The following is a 26,984-nucleotide window of genomic DNA, read 5'->3' as shown; positions in this document are numbered from 1 at the left end:
AAAAATCTTATGATTGAGATTTTTTTTTAAATTAGTGTAATGTCTTACTTTGTGTTTCTTCTTGTGAAGGTCCCTCGAGGAGTTGACCATTGAGTTTGGCTAATTGGCCCCTTATTTACTCTCAAGTTGTCTGATATAACATTCAAAAAGGCACATTAATGGGTGAAAGAAACTTGCAAAGTAGATACCCCAAAAAATAAATATTGATTTTCTTAAGCAATCTTTAAAATCTGATCTGTATGTACAGTAGTTAAGATATTACAAGCAAAAAAACAATGAATCAAATGTATTTTTGTGGTGATATTTTATTAAAGCACACAAATAAAAATGGGTGGACTTTGGAAACGACTGTAGTCACTTGGGTTTGTGTAACTCCAGGTAATGCCAGTTACATATTTTTAAAGATTGTGATTCTGTTTGCCTCGTTGAAATGTTGAATGTCATGGTGCCTATTAATATTAACACACACTCCATAATGCTTAACAGATCATTAGTTAACGTACAATCAAATACCTGTTATGTGTTGAAACATTGATAAACATATCTGAATGTTAAGGAACTAGTGATTTGTTAAGCAAGTCTTTAAGTTATGAGTGCTATTTTAAAGTGAAACCGATATTAGTGTCGTTACAGCCATCAACCGGAAACTGAAATATGAAAACAGATGACAAATGCTTTATCTTTACATTCATTTTTTCCCCCCATTTTAATAAAATATTATGGTATATACAGTGGTACTTTAAATATATAAGCAGCATACAGTTGCTTGTTAAAAGGCAAACTTAAATAATTCTCAGTGCAAAATGCCTGGTCAAAATACATTTTAAGAAACAAAATAAAGAAATGAATCTAGAATTTTGTATGCCGGAGTCTGTAGCAGGGCCAATTATTGCTTATTTATTTTCAACTAAAAATGAGATTCTGAAGCGTCTGAACCCAAAGCTTACATTTCACCCTGAGAAAATAAAAATGAAATATAATTCTGTGGTGCTTTATTCAGTGAAATGCAGCTGAACATTTGAGATTCTTTTCAATATAGAAGTGCTGTTTGTCCACAGAAGTCTGCCAACGTAAAAGAAAAAAACGACGCATTCTCATGCAAATGTTTAGCATTTATAAGTTCAACTTCAACTCAAGGCAGACCGATGGGAAGCATGATTCCATAGCAGTTTTAAATATATTTAAAATTATTTACAATAAAATCTTCATCCATGTTACACTAGGGAGAATTTCATACAGGTTGCAATATGACCATCAGCATCAGCAGTCACATCCACACCTCCGCTCTCTCAAGTGTAGTGTTAGGAGTCATTGCACTTTCACAACGTACAAAACATAATTCTCAACCTTTAAAAATACGTTACAAAAAATTACTGCATAACTTTTTATGCTCACATTTTTTTTTACTCTTCATGTTTGCCGTATATTTACATTATTAACCCTACAGTGCTGAACATTTTGGCAGAACACATGGAGGATGCAGTCAAAATATACCACAGTACTTTAAGAGTAGTTACCTTACAGCAAGTAATTGGATTTTGAAAAAAAGGGGGCCAAAGAAAGAAGTTTAACATGGTTTGTAAGTTACATTTTCAAACCCAGCCCAGTGTTTGGACGACTCTAGGAATGCTGGGACATTCCATTCACCAGACTTCTGAGCTGCTTCACCACCGTCTCGATCAGTTTCTGCTTGTCACGGTCGTTCTTCCTGAACTGGGAGAAGATGTTGTTCTTTTTACTTGTGTCTTTCATCCTGGGAAAGCAAAATTAGGACATAAAATTATAGGCAAATAAATGTATGGCAGACAGATTCACAGTCCAGAAAACTATTATTATAGTTTTCAACATTTTAGAATAATAAATTAGGCGTAAAGTCATTAAAACTACAAATAATACAATTAATGACCAATATATTAAACAAATCTAAATAGTTTTATACACAGACTGCAGGGTTATTTAAGAATCATTTAACAAGTAATCATGTTTTTGTAAATATTTTGTATTTTTTCAATTTTCACTTGTTTTAGCAATTTTGCACTGTGTTTAATAATTTTTAGTAGTTTTTAATGTCTATATAGTTTCCATCAAGTTTAAGTTTATTTAGTTTTAGTTATTTTTGTATTTTAACTTTAAATGAAAAACAGAAGTGCTGCTTTGGATGTATTTACCTGAAATAAAATTTTTATTAATGTTTAACTAATATTTTTTCCACACACACACACACACACACACACACACACACACACACGCACACACGCACACACACACACACATATATATATATATTACATCAATTTGTAATTCATAATCATGTGATTCATGATTTCATAATATCAGATGCTGATTCTAAACAAACTTTAATATGAATTTCAAACAGACATTTTTCAGTGCAGTAAGAATTAGTAATAATATAGTGATACATAACATATGTATCATGATATATGAGTTATTCAAATGATATCATTCAGCCACTCTGTACAGTATGCATGCTGCAGTGGGTGTGGGATGAATAAATGATGATGAAATAAATGATATTTCACATGTATGTAAGATTCTATTCATGCAGCATATCACAATACTATGGAAAAAGAGAAATCCATGTTGGATCTACGTACCCTCTGTTGACTCTGGCATTGGTAAGTAAGAAAAAAAAAAAAAAAAAAAGAGGATGAAGATTATATATCAGGTTTAAAGGACAAAACAGAGCTCCACTGATCAAATCACTCTAACGTTTGTTCACTGATGTTTGAGGTTCTGTTCTGAAACTAGTGAGCCTCCAGCTGCCTTCTAAGGCAACATTATTACCATCATATTCATAATGATTTCAGCGGAGTTTGATATTAGCATTGAGCTGAAGGAAAGAGTAAAGACAATACATACTTCTCCAAAAGTGCCAGCGCAGTGGAGGGGTTCACCCGCAGGTATTTTGAGGTGGGTTGTCCATAGTCTGCCAGGTACGTGGACCAGTCCCACACCATGAAAAGATCTAGAAGCTGAAACACAGGAAAAAGATAACCATAAACCATACTTTCAAAACCAGAAATTTATAAAGTTTAAATCAAGTTCTTAAATTTCACCAGAACCAATAGTGCAGGTAGCAATACAAATCTGAAGAATAACATGTGTATTTTGCATTTGTTTAAATTAAGCATACAAATTTATGCAAAGTGCATAAATGTAATGCAAAGTGTATTGTATTTTATACAACTAAAAAAATATGTATAACAATGATTAAATAATAAACAGCTTATAAACAGTTATTTGCATAAGCAACATTTCTAATTTTAATTGAGTTAAATTTGAAACTAAAATAACTAAAATGCTGATAAAGATTAAAACAATTTTTTATAGTTACATAATTTTTATATTTTAAAATGACAAACAACACAACAAAAGTACTTAAACTTTAAACAAAAAAGAAAATTAATGTATACTATCAGAGGGAAATCGTGGCCTAATGGTTGGAGAGTCGGACTCCCAATCGAAAGGTTGTGAGTTCAAGTCTCAGGCTGGTAGGAATTGTGGGTGGGGGGAGTGCATGTACATACCAGTACAGCTCTCTCTCCACCCTCAATACCATGACTGAGGTGCCCTTGAGCAAGGCATCGAACTACGGGTCACCATACTTGGCTGTATGTATGTCATGTCACTTAATACATACTATAGTATTAATAAATACTATCTGTGAGTTTCCAGGATACACACACACAGTCATGCCCAAAAATATGGACACCTTTGGTAAATATGATCAAAGATCATTAAAATTAATCTGCATTGTTAATCCTATTGATCTTTTATTTAAAAATGCAAAAAAATTCTAACCCCTTTATTGAATAATAAGAATTTAAAATGGGGGGGAAGTATCATTATGAAATAAATGTTTTTCTCTAATACACATTGGCCACAATTAAGGAAACCCTTTTATTGAATAATTTTTTAATCCTCCATTTTCCAGTTTAACAGCTCTAAATGTTCTCCTATAATGCCTGATGAGGTTAGAGAACACCTGACAAGAGATCAGAGACCATTCCTTCATCCAGAATCACTCCAGACCCGTCAGATTCCCAGCTCCATGTTAGTGCTTCTTCTCTTCAGTTCACTCCTCTCATTTTCTATTCGGTTGTTAAGTGATGACGTAAGAAGCGCTGTTTGCGGTTCCAAGCCTCAACTTGCTTCACTTGAGAATACGACTTCAGCAGCCGTTTATGAGCACTGTTTTTACTTCATATTAATAATTTAAGCTAAACGCTTTCAAACTTACGGTATACGCTACAGTCTCCGTGCTCACAGCGTCCCAAACGTTTATCTCTGTGTTCACCAAACCCATCTTGACTGTTTAGTGCTAAACAGTTCATTTTATAGTTTCATCTGACCAAAGAAGCCCGTCCCATTTGAAGTTCCAGTCGTGTCTGATAACTGAATATGCTGGAGTTTGTTTTTGAATGAGCTAGGAGAATTTTTCTTGAAACCCTCCTAAACAACATGTGGTGATGTAGTTGCTGTTTGACAATTTTTTTTAAGGTTTTCTGAGCCTGAGACTCTCCGAGGTCCTTGGAGAGTCTTTAGCCACTCAAACTGTCCTTCTCACCGTGCATTAGGATGATACAGACACACGTCCTCTTCCAGGCAGATTCGTAACATTTTCTGTTGATTGGAAATTCTCAATTATTGCCCTGATGGTGGAAATGGGAATTGTCACTGCTCTAGCTCTTTTTTTCCTATAGCCACTTCACCAATTTGTGAAGCTCAATTTTCTTTTGCTGCACATCAGAAATATGTTCTTTGGTTTTTTTCAGTGTGATGGATGATTAAGGGAATTTGAGCTTTATTTTCCCTCCTTTTTATATTTCTGAGAAACAGGAAGCCAGAGCTGGATAATTTCATGTTTACAATCATGCTGGAGTGCCCAAAATTGTGAATATGAATGGGAATTTACTTCAGAGTTATTTTACTCATAAGAATTTTTTGGGGTGTCCTTAATAAAAAACATTTATTTCATAATGATATTTCCCACCCATTTTAATAAAAAAAAAAAAAAAAAGATCAAAAGGATTAACAATGCAGATTGATTTTCACAGCCTTCTTTGATCATATTTACCAAGGGTGTCCATATTTTTGGGCATGACTAGTATATATATATTAAACATATCTGGGAGTTTCCTGGATATATATATATATATATATATATATATATATATATATCTCCTGGAAACTCCCAGATATTTTAATAAATAACTAACTATTGATCATAACTAACTAAATAATTCCTAAGTTGCCCAAAGAGAAGTGTGTGAGGTCATACACTAATGGTGGGGGTTAGTACTAGGGCACTTGATGGGGATCTGGGAGCACTTAAATGCAAAAGGAAGAGAAATCCCTCCGTGACCTCCAGATAACCCACAGAGGAGCTAATCCTGGCTCCACAGTGCTCTGGTCAGTGGACTCCCTGCCACTTGGCAACTCTGATTCAAAGAAAAGCTCTGGACACATTGAACTTAATTTGCTGGAGAAGGGCCAGATCACTCACCTCTATGTATGCAAATCAATATCAATCAATGGGGGACTATTCCTTGATGGCTCGTTCATTATGGAGGGCCTGGAGAGGAGGGTTCGGGGGGCTAATAGCACTTTACACCTACTATGTGGTCCATATTGAGGAGGCCTGTTTTTCAGACCATTATTTAGTTCTGTTTGCTGCTCCTGCTGGGATGTGACAATATTGCTGCTAAACAAAACAAGACCCTGCGGAGCATCATGGCCAACAAGACTGTGCTCGTAAATGTCAATATTTGCAGACCTTGGGCTGGGCGATACAGTTAAATCAATTATCCAAATCAGATTTAACTGTCATTTAAGGTATACATGATATAAGGTCATGCATTCCCTGCATACCCAAACAAAGACTAGTTTGGACTGTTATGAATTAGTTTAAATGGGACCCAATTGGACCCAAAAGTCCCAGACCACACAAATCTAATTTGAAGATGAAAAACGTTGTAGAATTTCAAAAATAACCACATAAATATTTAAAAGAATCAAATAGCATTACAAAAAATATTAAAGCAATATCTAAGATACTTATAAATCATGTTTTTTTTTTTAATTCACTAATCAGACATTATAAGATTATTTGTGTGCCCTTAATTATGATTATTACAAACCAAGTAAAGTGCATTTCTCCCACAGGGCAGCTCCAGTCTAAAAGCCCCGATATACTTCAAACAAAGTTTGTTTTAATTCTTCATTTAGGGGCAAAAAGAAGTTCGAAAAGGCTGAGCGATGGTATACTGTTTACGACCATTCCAACACCCCCGCGCTGCTGGAGGCGGGGTAAACGTGTGTCGCGACGCTTGCGCGAATACCCTAAACAAAACAATGATGAAATGAATCTAGGTGTGAGATGGGAACCAATTGTCAGAATATTATAGACAAAAGAATAATGATTAGCAGCAGTTTAGAGTCAAGTATCATGTTTGCAATACAAAAGCACCTTGCCATTTCCATAATCAGCCCTTTATGCGAAGTGTGAATGGCTCACAGTCTGAAAACTTTAGCATGATGTGGAAAAAAAATATTGGAGTCAGTTTGTTACTTTATTTTATTAATGTTCATTTATTCTATTAAACTGGATAAATTGTAACACCTTTTTAAATTAAATTAAAATTAAATGTATGCATTAAGCAGACGCTTTTTTCCAAAGCGACTTACAGTGCATTCAGGCTATCAATTGTTACCCATCATGTGTTCCCGGGGAATCGAACCAACAACCATGCGTTTGGAAAACTTATCTCGGATGTTTATGTCACTTTTTGCATAACTCTGGGTTTAGCAATAAAAGCAATAACAAGAGACAAATTAAATTAACATAACTCAGAACCAGAACACACCCACCAATTGCACAACTGAAACAGACCAATGGAAGCTCAAAGGTGTTAAGGAGTTAAAACAAACTCCTCCAGAAAGTTCGCTTTGGTGAGCTGTTTCCAACTGCTGAAACAAACTCAAAACAAACTTTGTTTCGGTCTGATTTTGTTCAAAATGACGTCATATTGGTTTGTTCTTCGATTTTGTTTGAAGTATATTGGGCCTTAAGTGCAGACCTTTTAGAGATCTCACGGCTACAGACTCACAAGCCCAACAAGACCTAAAAAAAGTTTACAGTGAGTAATAAAGTAAATAGTCCACCTCTGAATGTTTTAGTGGAAGATGAGTTGAAGGGGAGATATATATCCATAGCAATGAGCATTTATTCAGAGCTGCATTTTGTCTGGTACAAAACAATGATTTTAAATTTCATGATGACAACATTACTCTTGACATTCTCAATACACTCTAATATATACAATAATACTCCCTATATATATATATATATATATATATATCCTGCTATTCAAAAGTTTGGGATCGGTAATAGTTTTTTTTTCAGCAAGGAGGCATTAAATTGATCAAAGAAAGAAATTGAAAATGATTTCCTATTTAAAGAATCTCATAAAATGTATAACAGTGTCATTGTATGAACAAAAACATTAAGCATAACAGCTGTTTCTTGAGCCCCAAATCAGCATATTAGAATGATTAATGATCCGAAATTCCGCTTTGAAATCAAAGGAATAAATTACATTTTTCAATATGTAAAAACTGAAAATTTTAACTGATTTTTTTAACTGTAATAATGTCAAAACATTAGTTTTTCCCCTGTATTTTTTATTAAATAAATGCAGACTTGGTGAGCATAAGAGACTTCTTTCAAAAAATTTTAAAAAATTTCACCGACCCATAAGTTTTGAATAGTAGTGTTAAAGATAAAGATAAAGCAGTAATGTAAGTAAAAGTAAAATTAAAGAAAGAACTGAATACCAAAATTATTGCTATATAAGAAATAATAAGGGCATTTTTGATTATTGCCTATGTTTGCGACTTTTTCATGTTTTAAATATTGTTTTAATTGCTAAAAAGTTGCAAAAAAATAACTACAGGAAAAGCTGTACTACCATGAACAACTGATCTATTTTTACACTGAAAAAAGGAGTCAGGTTAACAGCATCGCTACTTTTAGATAATTTCTTGCAATGGTTCTGAAAGTTCAGAAATGTGCCTTCAGACATTTAAGGTTCTCTTAAGTGATGTGAACAAGTGCATTTTTAGCAGTATTAGTACAAGCCTCTGCAGCCCTGCACAGCGTCACCTTACAGACAACAAGAACTTAAAACATTTAAAACACAACCGAGTAAACAGGAGCCTCTCCATTAGCCGCTGCGTGATTGGCAGGGAGACTGGGACCTCTCTATTGGGTGTTCCTACATGCTCCAAAAAAGAAAAAAGAAATAAGACTATAAGAGCTAAGATAAGAGCTCTTATATGCGATAAGAGCTCTGCGCTGTAATGCATGATGGGGAGGTTATCTATACGAGGGGTTGGGGTGAATAGGTAAATTCTGATGGCCAGCACTCCGCTCTCCTTATCTCTGACCTTGTCTGAGCTCGCTCTGCCTGAATTGGAGCCAGTACTTGTTTATTGAACTGTTGTATTAAATCAATATCACATTTGCCATCTCCCTTAATAACTAAAAGGCATCACTCTCCTTATCGCAATCTGTGGGCGCAAAGAAATGAAAGCGCGCAAGTGAGTTCTCAAGACTCAAAAGCATGTGCAAATGATATGTTCTATCATCTGTCATCGTGTTATAAGCGCGGAATCTGCAGGAATGAGTTGAATTGGTATTAATAGCCGCAATCCCACACCGAAATTCAAAGCCTGCTCTGTTCTCTGCTTATAAACCGACTGTGAATGATGTGAGCGGCGTAAGTGAGAAGATGCAGCCGTGGAGGGACCTATCAAATTATGCTACCAACACTGTATTTATCCAATAAGGGTAGGTTTAGGGATAGGGTTAGGTGTACATGTTAATAAATCCCTGCAATCAGAGTTATATATAAAAATTTTCCTGATTTATAATGGCAGTGAATGGTGATCGAGTCTTTGAAGCATGAGATTTTGAAGGAAGTCATCCGCTGGAATGCCACTCTCTCGTAAATGAGCGTATGATAAAGATTAGAGTTTCTAAAGGCTTAAATATGGATCTTTTTCTTATACAAACGCATTAATTCATTTAAGAAGGAATTTAATAACCCACGGAGCCGTGTGGAGCACTTTTTATGATGGATGGATGCACTTTATTGGGCTTCAAAATCTCGACCCTCATTCACTGCCATCATAAAGCTTGGACATTTATTTATATAACTCTAATTGTATTAAAAAGTGAGCAAATCATGGGGTAATATTCATTTTTGGGAGAACTATCCCTTTAAATGGGAATCAAAATTTGGGTACCATGCAATCAAACATCCTTGAAAACTTGAGGTTAATGGCATTTAATCAAGACATAATGGTTTACTTTTATGGGTGAACTATCCAGTACTTGTATGAGATCAGCCAGAACATCTTGAAAAACACAGCTTGTGTTCTGCACAAATAACGTCAGGACAAGAGGGGGAGTAAATGATGACAGAAATGCAACAGCATGCCGATTATTTTTAAGTAATACTGCAGCATGTGTGATTTGAAGACTTTCAGCTTTTTCCTGAACATAAAAAGAGGTATTTAGAAACCACAGACCCTTATTAACTCCACACCCTAATAATACTTCCTTATATGAAATACCTTTATAGAAGAAACCTTGACATGACCTCGGTTTCACACCTTAAACACCTCAGGCCCAGATTATAAGTTCAAACTTCAAGCAGCACAAAAAACAGGACCAAACGAAGAAGAAAATCCTGATAGCATAATGAACCCCACTGCGACTAAGTGATTTCCCCTCCTGAAGGGAACCGTCTTCAGGTTGGGATAATCCATTAGTGCCTGTTAATGCTGTATGTTCTCCACCCTTCCCCTCAGCTCCACTCACAGAGACTGTGGATCAAGAATAGTCATGTCTGCAGAGAGGCCTGTACCTGTCGGAGGTCAATGAAGGCCAACTGCAGCGTGTCCCCCTGGAATCCTGGCACGGGCTCTGAACTGGCAAACACTGCGGAAAAAATAAAATAAAAATAACAGGAAAATACTATTAAAAACAATTAGTTGAATTATTGTTAAAACTATTGAAGAATCTTTCCAAAGCATTTTTTGTTAACATTAACCATGTACCATGTTGCTTGAGAAAGCCAATATACAGATCTGCTCTTTATTATTACTTGACTCACTATTTTCCAAAACCAGATGATCAAAACTAACTATTTAACTATCTGATCTAGACCTACAGTTTACAAAATTGAGATGATCCAGACTTTGCATCTATGGGTTTCTAAGACCACATGAGAATAACCAGGGGTTTCCAAACTTGGTCGTGGAGGGCCAGTTTTCTGCAGAGTTTACCTCCAACCCTAATTAAACTAACCTGAACCAGCTAATCAGTCTAACTAGGCATAGTAGAAAATTCCAGTCAAGGGTATTGAGGCAAGGTGTAGCTAAACTCTGCAGGACACCAGCCTCCAGAACTCATTACTCACTCTATGGTTCTATCGATTGATCACTCACTCACTCTATGGTTTTCTGAAACCAGATGATCATAACTAACTATGGTTTCCTAAAACTAGACGATCTAAATTCACTCAATTATAAACCCAGATTATCAAAACTATTTATTTAACAAACTCAACTAACTAACTAACCTATCTCTCCATCCATCCATCCCCTGATTTGAGAGACAAAACTAGCTCAGCTATGCCGAAAATCTGTCAGTTATTCAGATTTGGAATTATTTTGTACAAATATCTGACTGTTGAATGCTGGATCAACCATAAGAATCAAGTATTCCAGAGAACTTTGTAGTAAAGTGTAACAGTTTATGAGAACAGCATTTGTGCTGGTTTCAAGTTTGTGCAGCCAGCAAAGACATTTTTTCTCAGAGAGATGTCATTAATGATAACACACCTACCATGAGCCATGAGATTAAGCAACAGTCAGCCAGTATGTGTTCATGTGCACTTACAATGAATCTACAGTATAGTCTAGCTGCAGCCTTCAAGTATACAAGAGACAAAATGAAATATTTTAAGGACTAAATTCATGTTGAACATCCCTCTGTCCTTCAGATCAAGTGCACCAAGGCCATTTGTGGTTCCATTAATGCGTATGTATGCTGGATGAGGCCAAACTACAGAAACAATACTGCTAAGATTTCAGTTGGAGTAAGTTTTGAAACATTTTAAAGACAGATTACCGTTTAAGTCTGAATGAAAGTGCATGTACGACCTTGATCACATCCCAAACACACGTGACTTGTATTTTACTTCACTTCCCTGTCAGTGAAACACTGACCCACTATAAATTACAAGTGAAATTCAGACAAATCAGACTGTGAACTCAGAACATAAGTATTGGTATGGGTGTATGGGTTTTAACTGTCTGTGTTTTGACTAGCGTAAGATGAACTGCCACTAATGGGACGGACACCATTCAGACCTTAGAGAAGGGTCAGATATTCCCTGGCGTACCGGTCCGGTTGAACCCTCACAAACTCTAGACATCTGTGACCTGAGGCCACAGATACAAGCATGCACACACACACACACACACACACACACAGCCTTTTCACTTCTGCTGACAGTGATGTAGCGTGACTGAAACCTTAAATGGCCGAGGAGCAGAAGATGCGATGCTAGAACCAAAGAGCTGTCCACATTTGAACTTTATTGATGAACACTGTGCGATTCTCTATTGTGCCATTCAGAACCAAAGGGGCTCATGGGCTTCCCCAGGTTCTACATTTCACAAAAACAGAATAACTACAAAAACAAAACACACAATACTTATGAGCACCTGCTATAATTACAACATACCATTTTTTTAAACCTACCAATAAACCTGTCTGTTGTGACACCCAGCTGTACACATTTGATGTGCTTTGAAAAACTGAAACATTGAAGATGATCAGGGATAGAAATGGACCCAAAAATGTAAATATGATGTAAATGTAGCTTTTTCAAAAGAAGTCTCTTGTGCCTATTCCAATATATTTTAAAATGTAATTTATTCCTGTGATCCACAAGGTTGAATTTTTAGCAGCCATTACTCCAGTCTTCAGTTTTGTCATATGGCTTCCAAACAGCTTTTTAATTTGTTGGTAGAACTATAAACAATATCCTCATACGGGTGGGTAATGCATACAAATGAAGCACTCGTAAGATGAATGAAGGTTCAAATGGATCAGCGATTAATGTTTCTCCAAACTGTTCCATATCAGCTCATATCAGAGCAGGTGTGGATATCCAAGAGCAGGTGGAGTGCGGGTAATCTGGAATGTTCCTTGAAAGAGTGTAACTCAGATAACTGCTTCTGAGAACAGCAGATAAAATCAATAAAACCTGCTGCTTGAATGCATGTATCGTCATGCTGCGCTTCACAGAGCATAACACTGACATGCCTGTCTCTTAGTGCTTTAGCTATACTGCACTTCAAAAATGGTTTATGGTAATGCTCAAACTTTCAGAATGGACATCTTTTCTAAAAGGTCTAGTTAATTACTTATTTTTTTGAACAGACGAGGAGAAGAGACATATTAAATATTTTGTTTTTTGAACAGAAAACTAACAAATCATCTTATAAATTATGGTGAAAAAACTTTAATTTATAAAAAGTTTTTGTGTCGCATCTTATGTTGTCAAATTAATGTTTACTGTGTTTTTTGTGTCGTGTGTAACATGATGGTGTTTTGTAATTGTGTGTATTACACTGTGTGCATATTAATATTTACTTCAGCTTGTGGAAAAACTGCTTGCTGATGAGCTTTGGCTTTCTCTTTTATTCCTGTTTTGTGTGTGTTTTAAAGTTTATTATAAAAGGTACAAAACAGGTTTTAGTATTTAAGTGGGTTGGTATATTAACATTTTATCAGGCAATGAAATATTTGTACTACTTTATAATTTAAGGTTAATCCCTAAAACCTGAAATGTTGCTACTGTATCTTTTATGGTAAAGTTTTGACTATTGAAATGAACGTGGAGGTGCCATTGTAAAAATGCAATTAAGAAGCTGTACTCACGTTCACACTGCATAACGTCCAGGTTAAACTGCTGAATGGCTCCCATACTGATCTGTTTGAGCTCAGGATCCAGCAGCATCTGCATCAGTGACGTGGCCAGGTGTTTACAAGCAGACATACACGCCGTCTGTGCCACCTTACCCTGAGGAACGGCACACAAACACACCAACAAACCGTTACTACAGGTGTCCTCAGCTGCACACGCCATCAGTGCTTTTCTGTCTCAATATCATAATGAATTCAAAGTAAAGCAAAGTTAGTATCAGGGTCTGTGCCACTCTATGAACATAAAGCGATGGCTAGTTTAGAAGTGTCCCTGAAAAGCAGTTTCACCCTAAAATGTTACTCCAAGCCCATATGAATTTTTATGGTATGTATTATTCTTATAAAAAATAATTCAGAGTCTAAACTATTGAATCAATATTTATTGTCTGCATAATGCCTGATTTCACCAGTAACCTAGAATAGATTTTAAATAAGTTTAAATAAATTATTTGACAGAATACGCACTTTTTAAATAGTTCAGACAATACAAATCAGACAATATAATTGTTCAATTATGAAAACATGAGATATAAATGTATCAAATTTTAAATGCATATTATATAATGATTCTGTGAGACAGTGACAAAGTGTATGTTATTTTCAGCAAAGCAGAATGAGTATTTATTTATATGTTGCTGTCACCACTGCTTTGCACATGTGAAACCACAACCATAATTTCAGTAATTATGCATAAAAGTACTAACAGGCTATTGTAATCTTACGGGAACCAACACCAACAATTAGTGGTCGACCAATATAATGTCAAGGCCGATATATTGTCGAGGCCCATTTATCGGCCGATATTTTGCATTTTTTTTAAATATATTGGAATTGGCCGATAAGTTTTCCTGCTTGGCCGATGTGTTAGATGCGGGACTATTAATTTGACCAAACTGAAAGACGATTTTGAAGGCTCAGGAAACCTTTGCAGGTGTTTTGAGTTGATTAGCTGAGTGGCATGTCACCATATTCTAGTTAGTTGGTTTTTGTTAAATGTGAGACAAAATCATCACAATTAAAAGAACCAAAGACTTAAACTACTTCAGTCTGTGTGCATTGAATTTATTTAAAGGGGGGGTGAAATGCTATTTCATGCATACTGAGTTTTTTACACTGTTAAAGAGTTGGATTCCCATGCTAAACATGGACAAAGTTTCAAAAATTAAGTTGTACGTTCCGGTTTGTCACAAGTTTCGGAAAGTTTTTTTCGAGTATGGCTCTGTGTGACGTTAGATGGAGTGGAATTTCCTTATATGGGTCTTAAGGCACTTCTCCCGGAAGAGCGCGCGCTCCCGTATAGCAGAGCACTGAGAGCACAACAGACATTCACTGATCAGAGCGAGAGCGTCGCGAAATGTCACAAAAGAAGTCTATTTTTGGTTGCCAGGGCAAGACAACCCTGCACAGATTACCAAAAAAAACCTGCATTAAGGGACCAGTGGATGGAGTTTATTTTTAAAGAGCATCAACAGAGTTGTGCAAGTGTTTGTTCCCTGCATTTCGAAGATGCTTGTTTTACAAACATGGCCCAGTTTGACGACGGATTTGCACATCGTTTATTTCTTAAGGATGATGCAATCCCAACGAAAAAGGGCCACGATCGTGTGTTGGAACCGCAGGCGGTGAGTAAAACTGCTTCAAATATCTCTACCTCCTTGTTAGTGCGTCCCCTCCCATGCCTGAGACCCGGGTTCGAGCCCCGCTCGGAGCGAGTCGTTGCTGCTGCTGCTCTCGTTCAGTTTCAGCCTCGGGATCTGATTCTGGATCATAAATATACGCTGAATCTGACTGTTAGCCATGGTTTGTTTTGGTTGGTTTTTTCCTCACGGTGTCACAGCTTCCAAACGCTCTCAACGCAAAAGCCTACTGGCGCTCGTGATTCTTTAGCTCCGCCCACACGTCACGCCTCCAGTCGGTCGTGTTTTTCCGGGAAAAATCTGTACAGACTATCTTTCTCTTATGAATATAATAAAACTAAAGACTTTTTGGAGTTATGAAGGATGCAGTACTACTCTATAGGTACTCAAGATTAACAGGATATTGAGTGAAAACAAGCATTTCACCCCACCTTTAATACACAAGTTTCACAATTTGAGTTGAATTACTGAATAAATGAATTGTTGTAGCATATTGACTGCTCGTTTCCATATATTTAAAGTGAATGTTAATGGGTCTGTCAAGAACTAAAAGACCAAAAAGTAAAAGAGAATATAAGTGGTCCATATGATTCATACTCTATATTTGATGTCTTCTGGTAGTCTTATATAATAATTTAGCTGTGCACGATGAACAGACTGAAATTCTAGTTATCATTCTTGATACTTCTGTTGCTTTTTGTGTTAAAAAAAGATCAGCCTGGTTATCCTTTAAAAAATTCCTTTTTTGTTCCAAAGAGGCCAGAAAAACATATAGGTTTGGAGCAACATGAGGGTGAGCAAATAATGACGTTATATGTGAACTACTTTTGGGTGAATGTATGAAACTAATAAGCACAGAGAACATTTTGGAAGTGTACATTGATTCATTTCCAAATATGTAACCATAACTCATAGGGCTGGGACAATGCGTTGAGGTCATCGATGACGTTGACGCAAAATATGCGCATCGATTCGTCGACCTGTTTTTATTTCTCTAAAAAACGTTTGCAAAACGTTTACCTTATATGCACTGAATATACGCTGTCAAAGCCTTATTTGATTGGTGAGTGATGTAGAATAGAATGACTGCTGCGTCTGACAGGGCGCATACGAGAGAGAGCCCCGGCTACGCGAGCGCACTCACAGTCTTCAAACAACACTTGTTCTCTCTCTCCCTTGTGCATATTAATCAAAATCATTAAACACGATAGAAAAAGGGCGAAACACCAAAGTTTCACACGCGTTCATTCACTCAAAGTCTTCAAACTACACGAGCGCTGTCTTGCTCGCTCTCTCTCTCTCCCTCGTGCATATTAACCAAAATCATTAGACACTATAGAAAAAGGGCGGAACGCTAAAGTTTCACGTGGAGCATTCTGAGATTTTTTTTTTCTCCATGACAGGCTGCTGGCTCCCACTGTTAATTTTTTTTTTTTTTTTTGGAAAAGCACTCTCTGTATTAGCTTAAAGCCCTCAAGTTTACATTGGTTACTGTATTCTTTCAATTGCTCTAAACAAGCATTTTGGGTGACCTTTTTTATTGAATGCTAGACGTCAAGTTGTTGTTATTTTCATCTGAAAGAAGAACTTTTTTCAGTAAGCTAGGCCCTATGTGTTCAGTAAGCTTGTTTCAGTAAGCTATGTGTTTTCAAGGCTTCAAGGTTTTATTGAATGCTATCTCTATACAAGTGCAAAGTAATGCATTCTTAGTCAGTCTTTTATTTTGTAATTTTAAGAGCAATAAACATATATTGCAATGTTAAGGAATTCATGTTTTTTTTTCATTCAGATATGTAAATCAACATGTATAAATTGTTAGTAGTCAATTAATGGGGAGATAATTGAAATCGAATTGGTCTGAAAAAATGAATTGTTATATTAATCGATGCATCAAAAAATAATCGCTAGATTAATCGTTTAAAAAATAATTGTTTATCCCAGCCCTAATAACTCATAAAACCATCCTTAACACCTAAAATCTAAATCGGTGGAATTCCGCAAAATGAAGATAACAAAGGTTTTCTAGCTCTTGAAAATCCACCATCTGATGGATTTAAAGAAGACACAAACACATGGTAACATTTAGTCTCATAGCTACAGCAGACATTCATGCAAGCCAACACGCTCATGAGGAACAGGGTTGTAAAGAGGAATAATAATAGGAAAAGGTAAAAGAACATTTAAACCTGGCAATACCAGACGCCAAACACTCAAAAACACACAAAACTCATGCAACAGCTGCTCCACCAGTACATGCTGACAACTAGAAAAGAAATGAATAAACTATTTTATTTGGTTATTCTATACAAAGTAAAAAAATACAAAATACCTCTGCACAAAGTGTTGATATCCATTAGACACATTACAGTTTTCTATAAACAAGACTATATTTTTCACTTATTTCATCTGTAAGCTACATAAAACACTCCAGCACCACACTGCAAAAAAACAATACTTAAGAAGCAATTGCATAATAAAATAAACCCCAAAGCCAATAAATTCACAATGCATGGACATTTTATTTCTAGAAATAAAAATATATATGTATTTAAAAAAAAACAGGACTATAAAAGCAGCCCCCTAAAAAAACTGCTCACAATTAAAAATCGGTGAGATACTCTCCGAGACCTAAAATTTCAAGAATTTCTATTCCACACTTAAAAAGATGCTTCTATATAAATGTAACTACTTAGCTTTTTATAAAAATAAACAAATAAATAAATAAATATAAATAAATACAATTGTTTATTTGAAATAAAATGATTGTTAATGGGAATGAAATATATAAAAAATATATATATATAAAAAATATTTTTATATATTTTCACCATCTGGCTGCCAAGGAACATTTTCTCTGTTTCAGTTAGTGTAATTTGATTACTAAATAACTAAAACTTTAACTAAAAAAAAAATAAAATAAAAAAATAAATTAATTAAAAATATTAATATCAACTATAACAGTTTCTCCATGATACTAAAAATAGCACTGATGTGAAGTGGACTATTGGACCAATGAGTTTTGACTATGGGCGGGACACATCACAACAATAGTGATTCATAAAATTGGCTTGCCTTTGTCTCATCCCATTGGCAGGTTTCATTAAAACTTAAGCTGAATGGCTATGATGTCTTAAAACCCTTTTGTGTCCTCACATCTCTTTCAATCACAATTTGTTTTATATCCTGTTTATATGAAGTCAGCTTATATAAAATGAACTGGTGTGAAGTGAGTTAGCTGCGCTAACATACAGATTATGTAAGGTCGGAGTATACTTGACAAACTGCTGTAACTAGGAAGTACATGTAGGTTAGAAAGAATGTGTCATTATGCAGCATTAATAAAGCAGCATTCTGAATTGAGAGACACTCATTATTGAGACTATTTATGAGATAGATCACCCAAAAAAATCAATGAAACAATGTGAAACATACAAAATAAAATATTTAGAAAGATTTGTCCATGCAATCAAAGTCAATGAGGTTTTGGACTCCATTCACATTAATTTTAAGGGCAAAAATGTTTTGTGTTCTCAAGTCAGTCAGTCAGTCAGTCAGTCATACAGGTTTGGAATGACATGAGGAGACAGATTTTTATTTTTGGGTGAATTTTCCCTTTAACTGGTTGTGACTGGTGCTTGTGAATCTCAAATAAGAATGGCATGTGTGTTCTGCATGGTCAGACAATCATGGGCAGCATGCCAATCGATCTGGTTTACATTCTGCATTACACATGAAAAGGGAAGCAAAACAAGGCTGGCAGCAAGTCCACAGAGCTGACATGAACATGCAGTTGAAGGTTTTTTTTTGCTTGTAAATTAATTTTCTCTTCCTCCTCTAGGGTTCGAAGAGAGTCTACTTACCGACATTGCAGCATGATCATTGTTGTTATTCTGAGTGGAAACACCAAGAAAATAAAACACGGACAGGGAAAGAAAGTATAGCGATAATAAATGGACAGACAAAGGAAAATCAGAAAACCAAGCGTGCCTGGCAGAAAATAAACTGAAGAATACATTCACTGACAGGAAAGATGTTATACTGTTGAGAAACCAAAGCATAACCAACTTAAACTGGAGGTTAAAGTAATTTATTTAAGAGGACAGGGCAGCTGAAGAGAAACGAAAGCAAGCTGTATCATTCTCAGTGAATGGATGGCTTGGAAGTTATCTGTGTTGATTATGTCCAGGAAGAGACAGAGATTTGATTGGTTTTGGGAACGGACGTCTTATGTTTGTGTAATTACACTTATAACACCAAACGCGACCTCAGTATTGATTTAGTGTAAAGTCAAAAGTGGGGCATAATATAGAAAATGTGTTATTCTGGAGGGCTCCTAGAACTTCCGATCCAGGTGTGACCAACTTAACATCTATAAATGCAACACAGATTGATGCCACACATGCAATAACACACATTGCATGAACCCACGGGTGAAGAATGATCACAAAATCATGGCGAGACTGCATTTCAATAGGATGGTGTGGAACTTACCGGAAGGTGTGTGAAGACCTGGAAGGTGCTACGCAGGAAGTTAATGAGGTCCATGAGGTAGCCGCTGGCCCTGCCGTCCGACTCTGCCATGCCCCATTCATAATCAGCCAGCTGAATGAATTCATCAATCTTCTGGTTGAGTTTGGTGTATATTTCTCCTTCAGCTGCATGTCTGGCATCCTAAAAATGGGAAACCATGCATTAAAATTTTTCCAGAGTTGTACAAACTCCGGTATAACCAACTGCTAAATGGTTCCTGAGATGCTTTTTAACAGTATCAAAAAAAAAAGTAATGTTGCAACAAATAAATGTCTGCTTTTTAGTTTAACTTCTCATGCAACCATAAAAAAAGTACATGTAAAAATCCCTATCAAATGCAATTCTAACATTTGGAAAATTCCTTCCGCCGGAAGTGGACAAACACCAATTGCCAACTGAATCCTGGGATGCATTTAAAGAGCACTGAAAAAATGTCATATCAAATGCAACTCAAGATTCAAATACAGCAAAATTTGGAAAATTGCACAAGTAATCAATTGCCAATTGAAGCAATAAATGTTGCAACCACTAAATCTTCTTGCAACAATCAAACATTATTTGTATGGACGTCAGATGGTTAACAATTTTTGGATCTCAAATGGTAATAATTACCTATCAATGCGATTCCAAGTCGCAAAACAACAAAGAGCGAAATAATGCATCATAATCAAACTTGACCAGTGTTTAATGACTGCAAAATAGGTCACCTGTAGGGGTGTAACGATACGCGTATTCGTATTGAACCGTTCGGTACGACGCTTTCGGTTCGGTACGCGGTACGCATTATGTATACCGAACGGTTCGTTGGAGTATTTAATTATATTTGAAAAAAAAAAAAAAAAAGAGAGAGAGAGAAATATAATGATATGCGTTCAACAAGGTAGCCCAATAACCCAAACAACGTAACAGGCAACGCCCCTGACACTCCCGAAGAAGAAAAAAACACCATCTTATATGTTTATGTTAGGCTACTCAGCAGGCGCTCGCTCACTCAGTACGCGCTGAAGGCTCGTTGCAAAATAGCCAATGCGTTTAACAGACTAGAAATGAGAAGATCCTCCAATAACCAACAGGTCTGGTGTTTGGGTGCACTTTGGATTCCCTTTAAGCTATAATGGTGATGGCAAGAGAGTGGTTTCCTTTCCAAAGCGCTCGGGCAGAAACGCTCATGAGGCGTCTGTCTTTGCTAAGCAACAATGACGTGCTCTCTCCATGAGACGCGGAAATTTCAGCGAAGGATAAATGGATTTGCAGCTCTAAAAATCGCTTGCAGTAGCTCTGCTACTAAATTTATTTCAAAATTGCAATCCATATACAACTATGATCAGCTGATCCTTCATCTTGGCTGAGCTCTCAACGTTGTTACGGGAAAGGATGAAGCTGATTGGTTGGTTCTTGTCACATGACCCGCGGTGCGCTTGCGGCATTCTGAAAAGTTGAGATGTTTTTACATTTTGCTGTATCTAAAACGTATCGAACCGAACCGAACCGAACCGTGACATCAGTGTATCGTATCGAACCGAACCGTGAATTTTGTGAACCGTTACACCCCTAGTCACCTGATAACCAAATCATTTTTTTTCATGCATATCAAATGGTAAACATTTAGTGGTTCTTTAATGGTTATCAAATGCAATTTCACATTGTAAAACAACTAAATGTGGAAAGAGGTGGGGGATGATGCATTGTAATCAAACTTGAGCAATGCTAACATGCTGCTGCATGTGTAATGACTCAGAAAAAGGTCACCTGATAACACCTCTGTTTAGATACATTTAACACAGTGGCATCAGAACAAGCTCTGTATGGAGTTTGTGAAGCCCGAGGCGGCAGCTTTACTCTAAGGGAACCGCTCCAGACGGCTGATCTCTGATCACAGTGTGTGCCCATGGCAGTTATACAACTGAGTGAAATATGTAATTAAAGAACATGTCTGTGAATGACTTTTACCTTGAAGGTGGAAAGCCCGTAGAGTCTTGTAGTATGAACCGTTTCCGGCGAAACATTAGTGATGTTTGTGATAAAATCCTCTAGGTATTTACATGCGTGCTCTAAATGGGTGGTGTTGATTATAATTTGAACTAGCTGAAAAATATAACAGAAAGGAAGGTGTATGTTATTATCAAACTGAGCTACACATTCAGAATGAGGCGATTTGTCACGTTAACGTCACCTCGGTTAATCCTATGTGTGGCTTTTTGATGAGATTTTGTAAGCAGCTGCTCAGCGTCCTCGTCAGCAGCAGGTTGGTGGATTTACGGAGCATGTCGTCAATCTCTGTTGAGCTGAAATACATGTTAACCATGAAATATGTTCAATCTATATTTTTATCATCTAAAGTACATTTCATATCAACAAAAAAATAAGTAGAAAAACAATATGCTTTCTCAATAAAATACTTTTTTTTAAAAACTTGTTTCAGAATCAGATTATATATTTTATAATAAATACAAGTAACAAAGTTGAAAGGACAAATTGCACGGGTTGTTAGCTCATGCACATACGTACTAAAATTTCCTCGGATACACAGAAAGTTAAATAATTATAAAAAATACTTTGTCTGGACAACCACATTATTTTCCTGACCAGGTCAACCTCAAATCTGATTATATATTTGAAATGCAATCATAAAAAATTTAGCTTTTTAAAGAACGGAATGAATTAACTGAATTTTTCAAAACTTTTTTATTATTATTATTATTAATGAGTATTTAGACTTTAAAAATAAATTTAATGTGGATATTGTTCACTGTAGCTTTAAAAAAAAAAAAATTTTCATTCAATGACATGTCATTTATGGGGAATCATGACTGAAACATATTATGCACAAAATACTTTGTGAGATTATAATATGCTTTCCCTCGGTTAAATTAGCAAATTGTTGGAAGAAAAAATACCATCAATGAAATTTACCTTTTAAATTATAAAATTCTTCTTTTAATTTATTGCAGATAGGTTGAATATATTATTCTGATTGGTCGGTTGCATTCTTCTATTGAATAATGAAAATAAATTGCACCAGGTCACCTATTTCCTATGCTATGCTGGTTTTTAAGCCAACCAAAACACTTCTGACACAAATCTTTTCAATTCAGAACAATATTTCATGTCCATTTATTTATTTGCCAAAAAGACACATGACGTGACTACTTGAGCAAGAGTGAGAAAATTCAAAAACAGTGTACTGTATTTTCCGGACTATAAGTTGCACTTTTTTTCATAGTTTGGCTGGTTCTGCGACTTATAGTCAGGTGCGACTTATTTATTAAGTCAAAATTAATTTGACATGAACCAAGAGAAATGAACCAAGAAAAAACACCATTACCGTCTACAGCCGCGAGAGGGCGCTCTATGCTGCTCAGTGCTCCTATAGTCTACCACTGAAGACATAGAGCGCCCTCTCGTGGCTGTAGATGGTAATGTTTTCTTTTGGTTCTTGGTTCTAAATAAATACGACTTATATTCCAGTGCGACTTATATATGTTTTTTTCCTTGTCATGACGTATTTTTGGACTGATGCGACTTATACTCAGGTGCGACTTATAGTCCGAAAAATACGGTAGCTGTTATTGTGCTACACTGCTGTTTGCTAGAAAATTAGCTTGTTAGCGGAAAGCTCCATTGTTTTGAAAACAACTGAGCCACAAGGAAATGTTAAAATAATTATTTGCATCTCTACTTTTGGTACATTATGCTCACACAAAATTATCTTTATTTTCTTGAATGAAAAATAATTTATTTGAAAGAATGTCAAAACAACACTTTGTTGTATGGGGAGTAAAATAAAGTAAATCATGACAGAATATCATTTTTTTTGCGTGTGCCATCTCTTTAATAAAGCATAGCATGCTTGCTGTCTGCACCCATTAGTACTGACCGGGTCCACAGCTAGCCCTACTGCTGCCAAGCACGCTTGTAAGGTGTGAGTGTTTACAGGACACTGCTGGGTGGTGTTGATTTTGCTGTAGGGGACTGTGTGTCTCAGTGTGAGGTGTTGATTAGGAGGGAGTGAAGAGGTGCAGAGGTCACTCATTATCGCTTGCTTAAATAAGAAAGAAACCATTACAGAGGAGTGTGAAATCTGCAGTCGTTTGCATTGATTAGCGGAGGGTCAGGAGGGGAGAAGACTATGTTAGATCATAGGTGCTCTGAAAGCCTCATGTGGGTCTCCTCACACTCTTCTCTCTGCTCAAAGCAAAAGCATATTCCACTACGGCGGAAATGAAGCAATGAAAAGATAGTGAAGCAATATGCATTTTTTGACGGCCAATATAAACAACTCCGTTCAATTTAAACAATAACAAATGCTGCAATTAAACTAATTTTACATAATATTGTCTAATAAACACTTACAGTTGCATTTGTGAATCATGGTGTTATCATCACTTATTAATCACATTTGGACTATTCTGACACCATACAAGGCATTTCAAGTTTCAATTTCAATTATTTCAATTAATTTGATTTCAGGGAAAGAATCTGTCAGAATATCCATCAGCATATTAGACTGATTTCTGAAATATTATTGAATATATGGAATACGGGAGCTCAGGCGCTGAAATTCTCAGCACTGCCAAAATAAGTCTTACTTTCGACACATATTGCACAAATAAAAAATAAAAATAAAAAAAATCAGCCAATGCAATCATTAAAAAAAACAACACCACACTTATGTGTATATATATATATATATATATATATATAGTAGTATATATATCCACTACTACTGACCTCAAAGGGACAGTGGGAGGTAAAATCCTCCAGGCTATGTGCACTTCTAACCCTCTGGGAAAGAATTTGGATTGCCAGTGGCAAGCACAACACAGACCCCTCACAACCACCAGCCGAATGCCACAGAGCTTAAAGAGAACAAATATTGGCAGAAGAGATGGCTGGAGGTGGAGGGGAGGGTGGTGGTTTAAAAGACAGTCCAGATCCGTAAATGAGTGCTTCCCATGGAGAAGGTCATGTCACGATAACAGCTCCACAAGCCCATACTGACAAGAGATGAGTGACAAATTCGGTTTCTAGATCTGCTCTTCTAGATGTGGTTGCTTTGCTAATGAGTGATTCTGCATCCAAATCTGATTTTCGGTTAATATTTGCACTTTGTTCTGACCGAGGAGAATCACTGGATAGATGGGACTGAAAATTGCAGACTGTCTGCTGATGTAGATTCATGTGTGCTGTGGATTCTGTTCACCTGCGATGGAGCGACTCTGAGAACTTCAAGCTGGCGTAAATAAACTCCTTCACTTGAGCGTAGATTTGAGGCACTGACTGGGACATGGGCAGCTTCTTTGGAAATTGTTGCTGTTTAATAAACAAGAAAGTCAATAAAGGGTCAATAGTCAACAGGAAGAGACAATCACAACCCATTTTCAGAGAAATACTCAACATGCTTTTGTGAATCATGTTGTTCACTTGTGAATCACACTGGTGTATATATATACTGGTGTGTGTGTGTGCATGTTTTTGTGACATATCAGGACACAACTTTGTATAATAACATGGGTATGACACAGGTATTACAAGGAGAGGGTGACTTATGAGGACATAACCCATGTCCCCATTTTTCAAAACGCTTATAAATCATACAGAATGAGTTTTTTTGAGAAAGTAAAAATGCACAAAGTTTCCTGTGAGGGTTAGGGTTAGGGTTGGTGAAGGGCGATAGAATATACAGTTTCTACATTATAAAAACCATTACGTCTATGGGATGTCCCCACTTTTCACAAAAACAAACATGTGTGTGTGTGTGTGTGTGTGTGTGTGTGTGTGTGTGTGTGTGTATGTATGTGTATATATATATATATATATATATATATATATATATATATATATATAGGGCCCTATGAAATCAGTTGTATTGTTTTCCAAATTCATTTTTTTCAATTAAAATTTTCTGGATTCCATTTTTTGTTTCCGTTTTAATTTTTCTGGACTCTTGTTTTAACGGTTAAATTACATTTTATCAGTCAAAAATGTTTACTTATTTTCTATTTATATGTAATGTCTAATTAATTAAAATCATGAAACAATTTTACATAAATGTATTAAAAGTTTTACAAAAATGACATGTTTGGGGCCATATGAACAAAGACCAATACGAAATTCTTAAATGTATAAAAACTATTTAATTTATTAAATTAATTTATGAAATATAGTTTTCCCCCTCAGACAATCTGTGTTTTTTATTAAAAAACAATTCTGGCCATCAAATGAAGGCATAAAACATTAATACAATTCATCCTTTAACCAAATAAAAATTAAACAAGCTTTTTTTATTATTTGCTATTAACATTAAAACATGTAAGAAATATTGTGTAATAATTCCTTAAAAAAGTTAGTTTTAATAATTTCAGTAACAGTAGTAGTAGTAGTAGTTGTAGTATTACGTACGTTCTACTGAACAACAGTAATATATTTCAGGCGCAATAATTTCTTCAAGTTAAACCAAACTTTTATTATGACGGGTTGCTATTAATACCCTTAACTTTCTGTGTGCATATGATAGTACAATAGTTTCTCTCAAATTAAATGGTCATATGCTCATGAAGTGACTGAGGAGTTCTAGAGATTGTTTATGTTCATGTACTCCTATATTGAGGCTGAAGATGCTGAAATCACCGCAAGCGTCATGCGCGCTTTGAAATGGCGTGTCTGCGCCTTTCATTGACACGGAGTCACACAGAACAAGCAGGAGTCATATTTAAATAGTCTTTTTGTTGCTTAATATTTACACATACTAGTCTGTATCGAGCTTTGATTTAAGTATCATGACCTACTTTCGATTAATTCACCCAAACTTTGACAAATTCCGTGACGTTCCGCGTTAAACAAAATGGCTTTCTTGGAAACAATCTGTCAGAATATCCATCAGCACTTTAGACTGATTTCTGAAAAACTGGGTTAATGGCTGCTGAGAGTTCAGCTTTGCCATCACATTAATTACATTTTAACATATATTAAAATAATAAACAGTTGGTTTAAATTGTAATAATGTTTCACAACATTAGCATAAAAGACACCTTTCAAAGACATAAAAATTATTGAATTATTATTGTTATTCAAAATTATAAAAATTTGAGCACCACTGAGACTCTGACCAACCTTTTCAATCTCTGCATCATGGAAGGGGAAGCGACTGACCACAGCCTTATACTCCTCTTCATTTTCCACTGGAATGGGGCTGTAGTTGTCCTGCTCGAAAATATCCCTGTTTCAGCAAAGGAAGCACAGATGTTACTGTATGACGCAGAAACTACCCACATTAATTCACTTACGGTAAATCAGCAGCAATGCAGTTGTAGTTCAGCTCACCTGAACACCAGGGCCCATTTCTTGAGCAGTGTTTCATTGTACTGATCTCTAACCTCAAACAAAAGGTCAAAAAGTCTGTTCACAGGGAAGCCATAACCCTACAAAACCAATGCAATTACAGTGAGTAAGCAGCATAAACTATAATGTAAAACATATAAGATCTTGACATTAATGTTTAGTGTAATTATTAACAGAACAAAACATCATTGGAAAGCAACATAGTTATGCTTTAAACAAAACATGGTTGAAGAATACCTGTAAAGTGTCTGCAAATATAACTATCAGGTTCTTCAGTTCTAGGACCAGGTCGGGATCATCGCAGTAAGACTAGTGGGATAAAAAAATAATAATGATAAGAAGGACAACACATTTGCACTCTTCATAAAAAAAGTCTAGAAATATGAGCC

At 35.9% G+C, this 26,984-nt stretch overlaps 1 protein-coding gene across 6 annotated transcripts in view; it reads right to left on the bottom strand.

The window, feature by feature from the left end:
* Window positions 1-287: 287 nt before the first annotated feature.
* Window positions 288-26,984, bottom strand: part of exoc6 (exocyst complex component 6) — a 50,041-nt gene continuing 23,344 nt past the window's right edge. For 2 of the 6 annotated variants that reach the window (XM_052610891.1, XM_052610892.1), the window contains exons 12-23: window positions 26,833-26,904; window positions 26,578-26,675; window positions 26,368-26,473; window positions 24,458-24,567; window positions 21,428-21,539; window positions 21,205-21,339; window positions 19,216-19,395; window positions 18,585-18,614; window positions 13,043-13,184; window positions 9,954-10,027; window positions 2,881-2,993; window positions 288-1,753 (exon numbers count right to left, since the gene is read on the bottom strand). In XM_052610891.1, coding sequence (XP_052466851.1) covers window positions 1,621-1,753; window positions 2,881-2,993; window positions 9,954-10,027; window positions 13,043-13,184; window positions 18,585-18,614; window positions 19,216-19,395; window positions 21,205-21,339; window positions 21,428-21,539; window positions 24,458-24,567; window positions 26,368-26,473; window positions 26,578-26,675; window positions 26,833-26,904 — 1,305 coding nt within the window. In that variant the 3' untranslated portion in view covers window positions 288-1,620. Of the gene's footprint in view, window positions 2,628-2,880; window positions 2,994-9,953; window positions 10,028-13,042; window positions 13,185-18,584; window positions 18,615-19,215; window positions 19,396-21,204; window positions 21,340-21,427; window positions 21,540-24,457; window positions 24,568-26,367; window positions 26,474-26,577; window positions 26,676-26,832; window positions 26,905-26,984 lie in introns of all 6 variants that reach the window. The other 4 variants (XM_052610893.1, XM_052610894.1, XM_052610895.1 and 1 more) reach the window with 3 other exon arrangements.

Source organism: Carassius gibelio, chromosome A12 (genome assembly GCF_023724105.1).
Source record: "Carassius gibelio isolate Cgi1373 ecotype wild population from Czech Republic chromosome A12, carGib1.2-hapl.c, whole genome shotgun sequence".
Classification (NCBI taxonomy): Eukaryota; Metazoa; Chordata; class Actinopteri; order Cypriniformes; family Cyprinidae; genus Carassius; species Carassius gibelio.
The sequence above is the reverse complement of the archived record's forward strand: the minus strand, read 5'-3'. Positions and strand labels throughout refer to the sequence as shown.